Here is an 18,264-nt window from a genome sequence, read left to right on the forward strand (position 1 = left end):
CAACATCTATATAGTGCAAGGGCCTGTCTGATTTGCTACTGTGTGAATGGGTTATTAAAGCGGGAGTTCACCCATAAAGGCCGTTTCTGCTCTTTTACCCTTAGATGTATGCTCATTTAGTCTAGGGGAATCGGGTTGTTGTTTAAAAATCCGAGCATTACTTACCGTTGTAGAGGGCGATCTTCTCCGCCACTTCCGGGTATGGGTCTTCGGGAGTGGGCGTTCCTTCTTGATTGACAGTCTTCCGAAAGGTTTCCGACGGTCGCATCCATCACGTCACGAGTAGCCGAAAGAAGACGAACGTCGGTGCGGCTCTATACTGCGCCTGCGCAACGACGTTCGGCTACTTTCGGAAAATCGTGACGCGATGGATGCGACCGTCGGAAGCCTTTCGGAAGACTGTCAATCAAGAAGCTGTCAATCTATAGCTGTTAATTTCTTGTTACATGTAGCCTCCATTGGGGATTTTTACACCTTCTGATAACATATTCTACAGGAACTTAAATATTTCTGAGCATTAGAGAGAACAAGTGAGTACAGGTTGCCAGGAGGAAGTGGGGGGACCAGGGGTAAGGTAAGTAACACTGCTGGGTACCCTAGGAAAATGAACATTTAACTTGTTTGAGGCGCCCCGCTGCAAGAATAATTTTTTTAAATATTTCCAGAGTTCAGTTTTAAGAAGACTGGGTACCTGGTGTAGTAGAACAAAAGCAGACAAAGTCGGTTTCCTTCTGGATCATCCGCATGGCATCATCTTCCAAATTTTCTTCAACATAACTAGGGGGGGCACAAGTACTGTCCGATACCAACTCCTGACCAGAATCACCTGAGATGAAAAAAAAAGAAAAGAAAATAAGCCACTTCCTAATGTACAATAACTCCATATTTGGGTTATCTGACGAATTGCACTGATGAAGATTAAAAAAAGATAGGGTCTAATGCCGCGTACACACGGTCGTTTTTTGGCATGAAAAAAAAATTTAATTTTTCAGCATGTCCAAAAAACAAAATTTTTCCAACTTCATCATTAAAAACCACGTTGCCCACACTCCATCGTTTTTGAAAAATGATGAAGAAAGCGCGATGACGTACAACACTTACGACGGCACTCTAAAGGGGAAGTTCTATTCGCCTTTGGGCTGCTTTTAGCTGATTCCATGTTAGTAAAAGACAATTTGCGCTTTTTTGTCTGTTACAGCGTGATGAATGTGCTTACTCCATTATGAATGGTAGTTTTACCAGAACGAGCGCTCCTGTCTCATAACTTGCTTCTGGGCATGCGCGGGTTTAAAACATCGTTTTTGCCCACACACGATCATTTTTTACAACATGAAAAACGACATTTCGAAAAATGAAAAAAAAAAAATTTTTTGTCGTTTTTCAGAAGCCGAAAAACGATGTGAAGCCCACACACAATCATTTTAAATGATGTTTTAAAAAATGTCGTTTTTTTTCATGCCGAAAAACGACCGTGTGTATGCGGCATTAGGGTCATTCACCTGCTGTGAAAGTTTGGTAAATTCACATTCATTATTTTATTGTTTAGCGGTGGGAAGGGGCAGAGACAAAGGGCGACTCAGAAGCTGCACCTACTTTCTGAGAAAAAAAAAGCCCTGTTCAGAGGTAACATGATATGCTCACGATACACTTTTTTTATATATTGAACTGAAATGAAAATGAAGGGATACATTATATAGCCAGAAATTTGAGGACATCTGACCAACACTATATGGCCAAAAGTATGTGGACACCACCCCAAATCAGACAATTGCGTGCATGCTCTTTTCTTTTCCAGATCGGCTGTGCCCCTGTGCACAAAGATAGGTCCATGAAAATACGCCTTGATTAGTTTAATGTTCTGACGTCAACCCTATTGAACATCTTTGGGATGTATTAAAAAACAGAGTGTGAACTTGGGCTTCCAACATCACTACCTGATCTCACAAATACTCTTTTGACTGAATAGGCTCACTTACTGCACAAACACTGTAATATCTTGGAAAAGCCTTCCCAGAAGTGCTACAAAAAGTGTGTGTTGGGGGGTGAATGCTCAATGGGAGAAAAGAGGCGCACCAACCTGTATGTAATAAATGAATGAGGAAAAGGGAAGAATGATGGAACTCACAGTAATGACTGTATGGTCGTCATCTGTCAGGAGCCTGGGCAGCAAACAGTAAGCCCATGCTGGAGCAGGATATTTTTACGAACTTGGAAAAACATAACAAAAATCAGGTCCTGCTGATCTATTAGGTGCAGTGCAAAGCTGTGGTGCCTTCGGGTCTGGAGCAGAGAAACAGTTCTGGGTAGTAGGTGGTTGCTGGGTAAAGTGTTTCGGAGGGGTCTCCTCTTTTGTCAAGCATCACGTGTCCACAAATTTTCAGCCACAGAGTGTATATGTGGGACGCCCTCATTGTTCATTCATTGTTGTTGGGAACAGCTTATTTATTTTCAGGCTTTAGGCTGCACATACTGGCCCAGATTCTCAAAGGGCTTACGACGGCGCAACGCCATATACGCCGTCGTAAGTCCTAATCTGGGCCGTCGTATCTATGCGACTGATTCTTAGAATCAGTTACGCATAGATATCCATTAGATCCGACAGGCGTAAGGCTCTTACGCTGTCGGATCTTAAATGCAATTTTTTTTTTTGGCCGCTAGGTGTCGCTTCCGTCGTTTTCCCCGTCGAGTATGCAAATTAGCTAGATACGCGAATTCCCGAACGTACGCGCGGCCGACGCAGTGAAGTTACGACGTTTACGTTAGGTTTTTCCGGCGTAAAGTTGCCCCTGCTATATGAGGGGCAACCAATGTTAAGTATGGCCGTCGTTCCCGCATTGAAATTTAAAAATTTACGTCGTTTGCGTAAGTCGTCCGTGAATGGGGCTGGACGCCATTTACGTTCACGTCGAAACCAATGACGTCCTTGCGACGTCATTTGGAGCAATGCACCCTGGGATATTCTTCGGACGGCGCATGCGCAGTACGTTCGGCGCGGGAACGCGCTTAATTTAAATACTACACGCCCCCTGCCCGCCTAATTTGAATTAGGCGGGCTTGCGCCGGGGGATTTAGGCTACGCCGCAACTTTACAGGCAAGTTCTTTGTGAATAAAGCACTTGCCTGTAAAACTTGCGGCGGCGTAACGTAAATCAGATACGTTACGCCCGCCGAGTTTTACGCCGTTCTACGAGAATCTGGGCCTTAAAGTGCAGATGCATGCGTTATGTATGTGAATAAACAAAGCACAGTTGTAAAATCACTTTGGGATTGATATCTTTAAACTGCAAACCAAAGTATTGAGACACTGATCTACCATTTTTTAACCTACCTACCCTGATCTGTTTAAGGATTACTGCTAAAGCAGCAATTTTACTTACCTCCACGACAGGCCTGAATAAGGATAATTTTTGGTTTATCTCGTAGTACACGGCAGTTCTTATTGTTGAATGCAGAGAAGATCTCATCGACATGAAGTGCATTTGTTGCCTCCACTTTAGAGTGTTGGCTGTCAGTCCCACAAATGACATCTCTTTGACCATGAGACATAAATACTAGGAACGTGCTATCCGAAGTCATATGTTGCTCCTCAGCAGCAAAATCTTTCATTGTGTCCCGCATCTCCTGGAAGAATGCCATATAGAAATAGTTAAGAAAATGTTAAGGAAAAAAAAAACACATCTTTGATCTCACAGGGTTTCATGTAGAAAAACTGAAGGAAATGAAAGCAAAACTCAAAACTTTTTGAAAAAAAAAACAAAAAAAAACACACCTAAAATTGCATTTGGTGTGATAATAAAGTAATATTATTATTATTTTTTTTTTTACTTGTTCTTGTTTTTGTGCTATTGTTAAAAAAAAGTAATGTTGCCTGAACATCAGTTTTAAAAAGTGATTATCACTGCACTGTAATCTGCATTTTTCTTGTGCCTTTGGAAAATTAAACTTAACAGTTAAAGGGGTTGTAAAGGTAAAAATAAATGTCCCTACATAGCTTCCTTTACCTTAGTGCAGTCGTCCTTTACTTACCTCATCCTTCGATTTTACTTTTATTTTATTTTTATTTATTTATTATTATTTTTTTTTTAAAGTGTATTTTGTGCGTGTACTCGAGAGAGGAGCCGGACTGCAGGAGTTGGGAGTAGGCAGGCCTCCCCCAGAGGCAATCTGCCACCTTTCTCCATGCCCCGGGTGGCAATGGCAGGTGTGTGAGGGGATCCTCCCACACAGCCCGCCCTACCTGCTCCGCTTTGAAGCCCAACGGGGCAGAGGGACTCCCTATAAGGGAGTGAGAGGATTAGCCTGCTCAACCAGCCCCGTTAGTCCTTCGCCTCTCTTTTAGAGACCGCGTGGTCAAAGTGCGTGTGTGTTAACCCAATTTCGAGTGCGTGTGTAGGTGTGGTGGTTTTTGTGGGAGGGAGGTGGGCGTACTAAGCGCAGGCTTACCTCGCATAGCACACCCACCGGGAGCCGGGCTGAGACCACCAAACTCAATTCACATGTAGCGGAGACCGGGAACCGAACCCCTAGCTGCAGAGGTGAATGGCTTGTCAGCGCAGTGCCAATTGCGTTGAGCCACCGCAGCTCCCCGATTTTACTTTTAAATGTCCTTATTTCTTCTGAGAAATCCTCACTTCCTGTTCTTCTGTCTGTAACTCCACACAGTAATGCAAGGCTTTCTCCCTGGTGTGGAGAAAGCCTCTTGAGTGGGGAGGGGGCGAGCAGGAGGGTCAGGACGCTCTCTACTTTGCAGATAGAGAAAGGAGCTGTGTGTTAGCGGTCGTCCTGACACTCCTGCTCACCCCCTCAAGAGGCTTTCTACTCACCAGGGAGAAAGCCTCACATTACTGTGTGTAGTTACAGACAGAAGAACAGGAAGTGAGGATTTCTCAGAAGAAATAAGGACATTTAAAAGCAAAATTGAAGGATGAGGTAAGTGAAGAAGGACTGCATTAAGGTAAAGGAAGCTATTTATTTTTTTTTTTACCTTTGCAACCCCTTTAATTTTATAGATAAAACATGTATGCTGCTCCAGGTGGGTCCGCCACACAGTCCCTTTCACCTCCTGGGTATTCAGGTGCCAGCACTGTTCTACCAGCCATATGGAACAAGTGCAATAGGATCCAAACGGTAGCACACTTGAAAACTGCATCCATTTTATTCATAATCTTCAAAATGCCATATACAGCAAATGTAGACATCAGAATAAAGGAAACACAGCCAGCATGTTTTGCGCTGCTAGTGCTTATTCATGACTAACACGTTGACTGTGCTTCTTTGCTCCCACGATGTCTACACTTGCTGTATATAGCGTTTTGAAGATTATGATTAAATTGGATGCAGTGTGCATCCTATTGGATCCTATCGAACTTGTTTCCTATAATATTTTCTTTTAAAAAAGCACCAGATTTAATTTCTTTAGTATTAATCCTAGAGGTGCCCAGGTTGTGTCATTGTAAAATAAGCAATCAATTATTGAGAGCAGCCTTTTTCATCCAGGGTTTCTCTACCATGGCTGCAAAGTTCCCATTAGCAGTGCCACTTAGCAGAGGCATTGCACAAATGCAGCATCTCCTTTCACTTTTCTGCCATTTAAAGTACAGGGCATTCTTCCCCTACGATCATAAATGTGAAGGAGAACTACACTAACCATCAACGTATGGGGCAGTCTTCCTAATCACCAGCAATGTAACGAAACACAATTTTTTTATGTTTGAGTACAAATTCCAAATTTAAATTTTTAGTGAAAATAATGTTGTATAAAGCAACAAAAGGTGTAAAACTGATCTGCTCTGAGTGTCAATGATCGACTACAGGCAGCCATTACCCATCAGTTGTGTCAATTTCAAGGCAGACATATTACTATGTACAATGCTGCACATGTGTGTTCTGCTCTGGAGCTAGCAACAATCCAGGATTTCAAGCAATGATGGCCTAAAAACTTGGGGCCTGATCCTCAAAAGAGATACGCCGGCGTATCTACTGATACGCTGTCGTATCCCTGTTTCTATCTATGGAACTGATCCACAGAATCAGTTTCACATAGATAGGGAGAAGATCCGACATGTGTAAGGGACTTACACTGTCGGATCTTAGGATGCAGTACCGCAGCCGCCGCTGGGGGCTTTTCACGTCGAAATGCCGCTTCGGGTATGCAAATTAGCACTTACGGAGATCCACAAAGCTTTTACGCTTCATTTTTTCTCCGTAAGTATTAGTTTGCCGTCGCAAAATTAGGGCTGCTTTTACAAGGCCTAAACTGTTTAGGCCTTGTAAAAGTAGACCCTTCTATCCCGCGCAAAGCACGTTGGGAAAATGACGTCGTGAGCATGCGCAGTACGGCCGGCGCGGGAGCGCGCCTAATTTAAATGGGACTCGCCCCATTAAATTAGGAACGCCTTGCGCCGGCCGGATTTAAGTTACACAGCCGAAAATTTCTAGGTAAGTGCTTTGTGGATCGGGCACTTAGGTAGAAATTTTCCGGTGGTGTAACTTAAATCCGATTATTTAAGTTACACCGGCTGGCTGTGGATTAGGCCCTTGATTTGTGCAATCCAACAGCTCAGTTGTGCCATGTAACTTTAGCTTTAGGGCAAAGTACCCCACTGTGGGTGGTACACAGTATGCTTTTATGTTCAGAGAGCAGAAAGTTAAGATGGCATGAATATCTCCCCAGGACCTACGCCAGAAGATCCGTTAACTCGCCGATGGCAGTGTGTTCAAAGTGAGCAGTGTGAATAAGACTCCATGTCCTCTTAGGGGGGTAACCATTACATTTAGGCATATACTTGATCCAGACCTTTTCAGTTAAAAAATCATACATATCCCTATCTAAAAAGTGCATTTAGGAAATTAAATTGACTTGCCATAGAAACAATGCAAAATGTGAATATAGACTATCGCACACCAAAACACTTGCCTAAAATGAAAAACAGTATAGTAAATTACCTGCACGGTCAGGTTGTTTTTTTTAACAACTTTGTATCCGAGCCCATCCAACAGTTTCTCCATCCCATCCACATCACACTCTGCTCCTTTTCGTTCTTTAAGATCATGAAACTTGTCATTACAAATCATAAGAGCAAGACGTGTACGCTCCTCCCGAGGTTTAATAGAGTAAATCTAAAGAAAGCCAACATTAAAACAGAGGTTTGAAAATATCATTTGCAAAAGTTAAAATGTTTAGACTTATAATTGACAAAATTCTAGAACATCTAATTCGGACCCACCATTGTTCAACAGTAATAATAATTTGCCTATATCTATCTGAAACTGTACCCCTTATGCAGGGGCGGACTGACAACTCATGGGGCCCCCGGGCAATCGAAGATTATGGGCCCCCCGCGCTTACAGATGGCCACCAAGCCAGCAGGCAATGCAGAGTAGGCATGTGCAAAAGGGAAAAATTTGTTTCGTTTTGTTTCGTTTTAATTCGTTATTTAATTAATTTCGTTAAGTTAGATTCGTTCGATTTCTACAAAAAACTATACAATCTTCCAGAACAACACAAACCACTACACCTGTTGACATCTAGAGAGGAGACGATTAAACAATTCCTAAAAGACAGCAAAATCCCCTCCCTTGTCAAAGAAGAAACCCTGATTCTTGAGAAACCCATAACTTCCACAGAGCTGCAACTAGCAATAGCAGATTTAAAAACAGGGAAGAGCCCAGGTCCTGATGGATTCACCTCGCAGTACTACAAAACATTCCCACAACTACTAACCACACCACTATTAAAAGCATTTAACTATCTGGCCGGGAATAAACATAATTCTACGTCCCTCTTGGAAGCCCACATAGCAGTAGTACCCAAACCTGACAAAGACCATTCAGATTGTGCAAACTTTAGACCCATCTCTCTACTCAATGTAGATATCAAATTGCTAGCAAAAATATTATCAAATAGAATCAAACCCCTGCTCCATAAAATAATTGGCCCAGAACAAGTAGGCTTCATGCCAGGCCGTGAAGCCAGAGATAATATAACTAAAGCGCTAAACCTAATCCACCTAGCCCGAGAATCGAACCTGAAAGGCCTTCTCCTGTCTACTGATGCGGAGAAGGCCTTCGACAGGGTCTCGTGGGACTACATGTCGTCCACCTGCTCCCACATAGGCCTGGGCAACAACATGATGAATTGGATAGAAGCACTGTACCAAAATCCTCATGCACGAATAAAAATTAACTCCACCCTTTCCGATACCATCAAGATTAAGAACGGCACGAGACAAGGCTGCCCCCTCTCGCCATTACTCTTTATCCTCTCACTTGAACCCCTAATCAGGACCATAAATTTGTCACCAGATGTAAGAGGCTTCAAAATTAACAACAGGGAATACAAAATTGCTGCCTATGCAGACGACCTGCTCTTTTTTGTTACTAGCCCCCACATCTCTATACCTAACCTTAGTAAGATATTTAAAACATTTGGATACATCACCAACTTTAAAGTAAATCACTCTAAATCTGAAGCCTTAAACCTCAATTTACCCCAAGACACTTACAATCTACTCAAAAGTAATCACAAATTTAAATGGGAACATACAACACTTAAATACCTGGGAATAAAATTAACATCTTCCATTGACACATTATTTTCAGCCAACTTCACACCCCTACTAACCGCCATAACCAAAGACCTACGGAAGTGGACACCTAGACCCTTCTCATGGTTCGGGAGAGCGTCAATTCTCAAGATGACAATCCTCCCACGACTGTTGTACTTTTTTAATGCATTGCCGATCTTGATCCCTAACTACTTTTTCACTAAGTTACAAAAAATACAGAGGGAATTTCTCTGGAATAAGAAAAAACCTAGGCTAAGCCTTAGAATACTATCCCTTCCCAAACCAGCAGGAGGCATAAACTTACCGGACTTTAAAAAATACTATCAGGCTACACATATTACAAGGGTAATAGATTGGCACTGCCATGAACAAAATAAGGACTGGGTTAAACTAGAAGATAATCATAACAACCTCCACCTCTCCTACCTCCCATGGACCATTTATTCTAAGTCCCGTAGATGCTCACAAAATCCCATGGTGTCAACAACCTTAAAAATATGGCACCAAATTGCCACACGATACAAACTAGCTTCCATCCCAGGCCCTCTCACTCCTATTATCAACAACCCTGATTTCTTACCAGGCCAGAACCAGAGAATCTTTCCTATCCCAAAACACACTTCCAAATTCCTAGTCTCTCACTGCATAGCAGACGGTAAAATTAAATCTTTAGACACACTTAAATCAGAATATGGGAACTCCTCTCCAAACCCTTGGTTCTACTTACAACTTAAAAACTTCCTAATGAACAATAAACACAAGGAAGCATTCATTCAAAACACATCCCCGTTAGAAAAAATCTGCCTGAATAGGAGACCGACCTTGAAAACCACTTCCATCGCTTATACCTGGCTACAACAATACACACATAAAGACTCTGCCCATCATAAAGAAAGATGGGAGAAAGACCTAGGCACTACAATCAGCGAAACACAATGGGAAAGAGCATGTATTCTCACACATAAATGCTCGATCAGCACGAGATACCAGGAGATATCGTACAAAGTATTAACCCAATGGTATCACACCCCACACAAAATCAAACAGTGGACCCCAACGGAAACCGATCTCTGTTGGCGCTGCAATAGAGACATTGGAACCTTCCTACATATATGGTGGGAATGCCCACCAATCTCTGACTACTGGTCACAAATCATACTCTGGATTAAACATATAACAGAGACTGAGATAAACCTAAACGCTGCTGCATGTTTACTCCATATAAATTCTTACTCCTTAAGCAAATATAAGAAATCTTTAACCAGACACCTTTTGCTTGCTGCCAAGACTCTCATTCCATTGCACTGGAAAACAACACATACCCCGTCGATCAGAGATTGGCTAGACAGGGTTAATTACATTTATAGACTAGAAGAAATCACAGCAATGAAGAAAGAAATTGGACAGGCTTTCAATAAAACATGGAAAAATTGGTTAATATTCATACACTCCAAAGAGTATCAGACTCTTATCTCTCCAGATACATAGGAAATATAAGTGACCATAAATAAATCATAAACTGTATTCTTTTGCTGTTTTAACAACTTTCCAAGTAACTTATATACCAAAGATATGAGAGAGGCATGTTATAATGTGATATACCACTTCCCTATTTATCTCTCTCTTCCTTATCCCACCCTACTCCCTCTCCCCCCCTTCTTTCTCCCTCCTCACTTTATATTTTAAATCATAACCTCGTAATTCCTCTAAGATCAGTTCTTACACTCCCTAACTCGAAACTATAATTAATGATTATCACAATGCATAGTTCTTCATTTATATGAGCGCAATGTCAATATTATGTTATAACAAGATAACTGTTATCTTTTCATGTTACAAAAGTTCGTTCAACATGTAACTATGCTATCTTTTTCTCAATAAAACCATTTGATTGTGAAAAAAAAAAAAGATTCGTTACATGTCTTAAATTCGTTTTCGGAATTCTTTCTTTTTCGACCGAATTTCAAAAAATCCGGTCGAATTCGAAAATATTTAGAAAAATCCAGTCGAATTCGACCGTTTTCGGAATTCGTTCGTTTTCGGCCGAATTTCGAATAATACGGTCGAATTTGAAAATATTTCGACCGGATTCTAAAACAAATAGTCTCTTTTCGAATAGAATTTATTTTCGAATTCAATTAGATTTTTTTTTATCTATTTTTTTCGAATTCCGATCGAATTTTTTTTTTTTTTTCGAATTTCGTCCGCGGGTTTTTGATTCGGAATCGAAAACGTTCGTTCAGATTCGGTAAATTCATTAATATTGCAATTCGGGAATTCGTATGCATCCGAATGTCCGAATAATGAAAAATTTGTCCGAATTTCGATTCGGAACGAAACAAAATGCACATGCCTAATGCAGAGGCGGGGCAGCTAAAAGCTCGGGATTTTCACATCAAAAGCATGTCGGTTTTGGACATATCAGGGACAGATGTAAAAAAAACAACAGATTTTTACAGCAGAAAAGAGTGATGTGGCCTGGGATTCCACATTCATGTCTAGATAATAATCTGAAGTACGGCGTTCCTTAAAAGCATGTCAAAGTCTAACTTTTAATTTAGATTTCTGTAGAGTATCTTTGTATTGGAATTAAAAAGCAAAAAAACAAAAACAATAACTATAAAGCGGCTTTCACACTGAAAGCACCAGTCGTTAGCGGTAAAGCGTTGCTTGTTCTAGCGGCACTTTTGCGCCGCTATCGATAAAGCGTTGCTCGCTCTAGCGTCGCTTTTGCGCCGCTAGCGACGGCTTTTATCCCCAAAGAAGGGGTTAAAAACGCCTGTGTTGCAGCACTTCCGAAGCGCTGCCCATTCATTTTCAATGAGAAGGGCTTTTTGGGAGCGTTGTAAACAGCGCTTGCAAACCGCCCCAAAGATGCTGCTTGCAGGACTTTTCCTAATGTTCTGCAAGCGCACCGCTCCAGTGTGAAAAGACACAATGAAATTAATAGGAGGCGGTTTTCAGATGGTATTTAGAGGCTATTTCTAGCACTAAAACACCTGAAAACCACCTCAGTGTGAATTGGGGTATAAGGATGCCATAAAAATGGCATCTGGAAGATCCAACTTCAGCATGATCATTATATAGAACAATTATATCATTAACAGGTAAAATGGCACTTTCCTGATATACTGTATATGTTTTGTGCCCTGTGAAGACACTTCCAGTATAAGGCTGGATTCATACCTATGCATTTTTAGTGTTTTTTGCATCTTGCAGATTTGCACTACAGAACGTGTTCCATAGGAAACCACGTTAAATGGACTATAGTGCAAATCTGAAAAATGCAAAAAGCACTAAAACTGCATAGGAGGGAATCCAGCCTAACACGGGAAAGACAATAGAAATCAGTGAAGAAATGCTTCCTAATGCCCCGTACACGCGATCATAATTTCCGTCTGGATAAACTCCGACGGATTTTTCTGACAGAATTAGGTTCAAGCTGTCTTGCATACACACTGTCACACAAAATTCCGACCGTCCAAAATGCGTTGATGTACAACACTACAACGAGCAGAGAAAAATGAAGTTCGATGCTTCTGAGCATGCGTCAACTTGATTCTGAGCATGCATGTTTTTTTCTCCATCGGAGTTCCATACAGACAAACGGAATTTCCGATAGAAATGTATTTTATTGGAAAAAAAGAGAACCTGTTCTCTTTCTAAGTCCATTGGAATTTCCGATGGAAAAACTCAGATGGGGCACACACACACGATGAAAAAATTCCGTCTGGCTTTTTTCTATCGGAAATTCCAATCGTGTGTACAAGGCATAAGGCCTGATTCACACCTATGCAGGTTGCAGTTTGCATATTCCATGTGCATTTTGAATTTTTCAATACACATTTTTGATCCATTGAAGACTATGGAAACAAAAACCATAAAAAAAATCCCTGGCCCTTTCGAAAAAAAGCACAGATGTGAACATCCATAGGAAACCATGTTAAATGGACTCTAGTGTGTTTCTACAAAACTGAAAATGCACTAAAAAATGCATAGGTGTGAACCAAGCCTAAGAAATCAATTCTAATGCCGCATACACACCATCACTTTATGTGATGAAAAAAAACGACATTTTCTGTGAAGTAAAAAACAACATTTTTGAAACTTCAATTTTCAAAGACGAAGTTGCCTACACACCATCGTTTTTCTCACAATGTTCTAGCAAAGCGAGGTTACGTTCCACCACGTTTTTCCATTGAAGCTCGCTTCATAAGTAGCTTCTGGGCATGCGCGGATGAAAAAACGTCGTTTTAAACGACGTTTTTGCTACACACGGTCAATTTCTGTGAAGTAAAAGTTGACGTTTTGAAAAACGACACATAAAATTGAAGCATGCTTCAATTTTTTTTGGTCGTTTTTTAGAAGACATAAAACAACGTTTTCCCCCACGCACGGTCAATTAAAGTGACGTTTTTAAAAACGTCATTTTTTTTCATCACATAAAGTGATGGTGTGTACGCGGCATTATAGGGATGTTTCCCATCTCATGCTGTCTGTGTGTGACAGTGTGTACGCGGCATAAGAATGTTTTTGCTGAACTGTGTTTGCAAAAATTGGAGGTAACCCAAAGTCATAATTGTTTCCCAATCTGATCATTATCCGCCAGATCATCTGGTGCCTTTGGGTATCTTTGCCGTAAGTAACAAACTTAACACAACTGTACCATTACTGGAATATAAGGCGTTCCCTCACTAAAGTATAATAATTAATGTGCAAATTTTCATATCTGGAATTTTTGTTTCTCTGAAATGCTTGTTACTGTCTGCTACTTAAAATGATTGAGCAACTTTACTTTGGATTTTAGGTTGTGTATACAAACTAGCATAGCTTATACAATTTATATTTGCTCTTGTGGCATATATCAACTTAATATATGACAGTTACAGGCTAATTCAATAAATAGTGGAAGGAGCTAAGCACTATGTGCAACATGTATAACTACCAATTTAAATTCAATTTACTGAAGATAAACTAGGACAAGATGGTTCTGATTAGTTGTTATGGATACTGTACTTTTCTTTTAGCCCTCATTTACATTCCCCAGACGAAGACACGTGACCCCGTGTCGTAACGCGTAGGGATTGGACGGACGTACACCTGGAGTGATGTAAGCTGGCACTGAGGACGCCGCTCGTTTTTTAAACTGCTGCACGATTTTAGCTTGTTTTGATGTAAGCACAGGTTTTTCTTCAATAAACCACCCCTGAGTCTTACTGTACTTCACCATTGGAGTCCCTCCTTTTGTTCTCTCTTTCTCCACCCGGGTCTGAGCACCGTTTGGATTAGCTGAGGAGACGTTCCATCAGCTTCAAGGGAGGATTGGCTGAGATCATCCACAGAGGACTGCCAGTAAGGATTCTAGTAGATGCCCTTTACTATCGGCCTGGAGGTAAGAGTCCTGTGAGCCCAGTGAGGGATACGATTAATCTGATTGAGTGGAAATTCAGCAACACCAGCATTTCCATTTGGCAGCTTATATTGATTTCTAGGACTTTTTGCACATCATCACTTTATTATTTCCATTTGGCATTGGTCATTTTATATTTTTTATGGGACTTTATTGCACTTTATTGCTAATTTTATATACTTGTGATTTTGAGCTTGCGAGCTCTCTGATTAGTATTTATATTTAATCATCATTCACTCATCACTTGGAGTTTTGTTCCTTTTTGTTTACACTTACCATGTTTGTGTGATACGTTGCGCAGAATCCCATTTATTATTTATCTCTGCATTTGTGTATTGTAAACGCGATTAGGTTTTGCTGCACTGTATTTATTTTGTTTAGGTTATTGCACATTGAGGGTTCTATATTAGCGCAAAAGCACTCGCCACTTTATTCACTGCTCATTTACATTGAATGGGGCTTTGAAATCATGCGAGTATCTGAAATCGCAAGATTTCAAAGCCTCATCTCAGTGTGACTTTGGGTGCGACTTGAAAGACATCTGTGTGGCTTCATGCACAGATGTCTATTGAAGTCGCACCCGACATCGGCAAAAGTAGTGCAGGAACTACTTTTGCAAATCGGTACAGCGGCGGTGCAAAGTCGGCAACGCACCGATTTGAACGGTGCCATTGCTGGCAATAGGCTGCAACTTGTCATACGATTTAATATTTATACATACGTGATCCCTTTCTTCCGTGGAAATTCTCTCATATTCCTTCTTTGAACACAGCGTGATGCCATTGATGGCTAAAAAAAAATCAAACGATTAAAAAACATTAGTAAATGCTTACAATTCATATCGCCCTACTGTTTAACAGGAGGGAGATACCTTTTAGCAGTCAGGTACCCATTACAGAATTAAAACTCAGCACCTGTTTGTGGTTTCTCCTTTTCAGCCTGTACTAGCAGAGAATTTCTAAACCAGAATAAAAAACATTTTTACCTGTGTTTTGTAACAATAAAGCTAGGGGCAGATGTCACAAAAATGTTTACAAAGCCTCGTAATGGTGCAAAACATTCATATGGCAGCTACATGTAGTCATTAAAATGTACCTAATGACACCAGAGAGCTGCGACTGGTTGAGCAGTCAAGAGGAGCGGCTTAAGCCTCGTACACACGACCGAGTTTCTCGGCAAAAACCAGCAAGAAACTTGCTGGTATTTTTTTTTTGCAGAGGAAACCGGTCGTGTGTACACTTTTCGACGAGGAAACTGTCGAGGATCTCGTCGAGCCAAAAAGAGAGCATGTCTTCTTTTTCCCTCTACGGGAATGAGGAAATTTGGCTCGCCGAGATCCTCGACAGCCTAACAAGGAACTCGACGAGCAAAACTATGTGTTTCACCCGTCGAGTTTCTCGGTCGTGTGTACGAGGCTTTAAGGGGGGGGGGGTTGGTTTTACAAAGGGAAGGAAACCAGTGGGAGCGAGAAATAAGGCAAGTATTCCTTCCAATTTCTGATCCACCTAGACCAGGGGCCTCCAAACTTTCTAAAGAAAGGGCCAGTTTACTGTCCTTCAGGGGGACCGGACTGTGCCCAGTGGTGAGTAAACAATGTCCGCTCTTTGGCAATAGGGGAAGAAATAGTTGGTGTCATTGGGAGGAATAGTGTCCCATTTTTTTGGTCAGTGGAAGGAATTATGCCCCATCATTGGTGTCAGTGGAAGGAACAGTGCTCCATTGTTGGTGAAAGTAGCAGGAATTATGCCTCAAGGACTAGATAAAGGGCAAGCAAAGGGCCGCAGTTTGGAGACCTCTGCCCTAGACTAAACAAGCATTTAATGCATGGGTACATTTTACAGCAGCTCAGAGTAGGGCTTTAACCTAAAAAAAAAAAGCAAAACAGAAAAGGAGCAGGGACATGGCTAGTGATGAACATGGGAGGGCAATCAAGTGCAGAGCTTTGCACCCATAGAAGTACAGCGCCAGAAAAACCAGCTGCAAACTGCCAGAAGATGGCACAGGGGACACCATGGCTGTCAATTAGTCACAGAATCAAGTCTCCTGGACACATCCTGGACATAAGTAATGAAACCAAGTCTCCTGGATACATCTAAAAAAGCAGGTCATGAGCATTGTACAGATGGTTATGGGTCTCCTGAACACAGACAGGGGAATGCCAACATACAGATCTGCCTCACCACCAGACCCCCCTAGCTCACTGCTAATCATCAGTCCTGCTGCATCACCATGAGGCTCTATTCTTCAAATTTTTGGGAGTGCTTCTCAAACATTTTAAACAGCAAAAAAAAAAAAAACACTCAAAAGTTTATGTATTTTCCAATTCCCTATTCCCAGCCTTCTTTGTGCTCCATCATCAGGGCCGGACTTACCATTGGCCTTGACTGGGCTCAAGCCCAGGGGCCCCACCTTTTTTTTATTTATTTTTTGTAAAAAAAAAAATTTTTTATATATTTTTTATTTTTATATATATAATATTATATATATATATATATATATATATATATATATATATATATAATATATATATATATATATATATATTTTTTTTTTATTATTTTTATTAAAGGGCCCAGGGGTCTCCAGGGCCCCAGATGGCAACCCCCCTTTTTTTTATTTATTTTTTGTAAAAAAATGTTTTTTTTATATATTTTTTATTTTTATATATATAATATATATATATGTATATATATATATATATATATATATTTTATTATTATTATTAAAGGGCCCAGGGGTCTCCAGGGCCCCCGGATGGCAACCCACCTTTTTTATTTTTTTATAAAAAAAATTACATTTTTTTATATATATATATATATATATATTTTTTTTTATTAAAGGGCTCAGAGGTCCCCAGGGCCCCATGTGGCAACCCCCCCTTTTTTATTTTTTTTATAAATGTTTATTTTTTTATTTTTGTTTATTTTTTTATTTTTGTTTATTTTTTTATTTTTTATTAAAAGGCCCAGAGGTTCCCAGGGGCCCAGAGGTCCCCAGGGCCCCCGGGTTTGGCAACCTCCCTTTTTTTATGTATTTTTTATAAATGTTTTTTTTTTTATTATTAAAGGGCCCAGAGGTTTATTTTTTCTTTTTATTAAAAGGCCCAGAGGTCCCCAGGGCCCTGGATGGCTACCCCCTTTTTTATATATATATATATATATATATATATATATATATATATATATATATATTTGTTTTCTTCTTTATTTCTTCTTTTTTTTGTAAAGGCCCCCCCGCTTCTCAATTTGCGGCAGCCCCCACGCTTCTCAATTTCAGGCGGCAGCACCCCCACCCCCCTAGGTTCTCTGCTTCAGGGGGCCCATGCCTTAAGCTGTGCAAGGGGCCCCAAAATTCCTGATGGCGGCCCTGCGCATACCTCCCAACACGCACGGATTCTGTGGGACTTTCCCGCACAGACAGCTTCTTCCCGCAGTCCCGCAAAAGGGTTAATTTTCCCGCACTGCAAGAGGAGGCAGCACGGAAGCAGGAGGAACCGGAGTGGTGTGTGGAGGACTGTGGCTGCTGAAGGGAAGATAGCCGAGAGCCGGGCTAATGACAGTCTGTGGCCCCGGCTGTTGGCACAGGTGAGAGGCACTCCCCCCCTCAACAACTGCAAAATCCCCCCCCGCTCAACAACTTTAATGCGCTCCCCCCCCGCTCAACAACTTCAATTCGCCCCCCCCGCTCAACAACTTCGATCCCCCCCAATTCTCGGCTCCAGGGGGCCCCTTCAACACTCAAGCCCAGGGGCCCCCACCACCCTAAGTCCTGCCCTGTCCATCATAATACCATTGCATTGATAACATACGTTCAGCGTTGAGCTATCTGGTAAATGCCACCAGGACATGCACCCCATCCCTTTGGTGCAGACAGGAACCCTCTGCTTTACTGAAAAGGAGACAGAAATGGTTCTATTGGATAGAATATGCTTACTGAGAGTCCTGGAACCTATATTTTTACAAACCCGACAAAGCAGAGTAGGAATCGCTTCCCCTCCATTCCTGGGTTTGATAAATCATGAACATGTCACAAGTTATTTCTTTAGACACCTCGAGGGAGACGAATGCTTCCACGTACAGTGAGGAAAATAAGTATTTGAACACCCTGCTATTTTGCAAGTTCTCCCACTTGGAAATCATGGAGGGGTCTGAAAATGTCATCGTAGGTGCATGTCCACTGTGAGAGACATAATAAAAAAAAAAATTCCAGAAATCACAATTTATGATTTTTTAACTATTTATTTGTATGATACAGCTGCAAATAAGTATTTGAACACCTGTCTATCAG

The 18,264-nt window shown here is 41.2% G+C and overlaps 1 protein-coding gene across 2 annotated transcripts in view; it reads right to left on the reverse strand.

Moving 5' to 3' along the window:
- LOC120927540 (caspase-1-A-like) overlaps positions 1 to 18,264 on the reverse strand; it is a 38,890-nt gene that overhangs the window by 7,202 nt on the left and 13,424 nt on the right. For both annotated transcript variants that reach the window (XM_040338288.1, XM_040338287.1), the window contains exons 5-8: positions 14,699 to 14,766; positions 6,946 to 7,119; positions 3,378 to 3,621; positions 692 to 826 (exon numbers count right to left, since the gene is read on the reverse strand). In XM_040338288.1, coding sequence (XP_040194222.1) covers positions 692 to 826; positions 3,378 to 3,621; positions 6,946 to 7,119; positions 14,699 to 14,766 — 621 coding nt within the window. The remainder of the gene's footprint in view (positions 1 to 691; positions 827 to 3,377; positions 3,622 to 6,945; positions 7,120 to 14,698; positions 14,767 to 18,264) is intronic.

The sequence above is a fragment of the Rana temporaria genome, chromosome 2, assembly GCF_905171775.1.
Source record: "Rana temporaria chromosome 2, aRanTem1.1, whole genome shotgun sequence".
In the NCBI taxonomy this organism is placed as follows: Eukaryota; Metazoa; Chordata; class Amphibia; order Anura; family Ranidae; genus Rana; species Rana temporaria.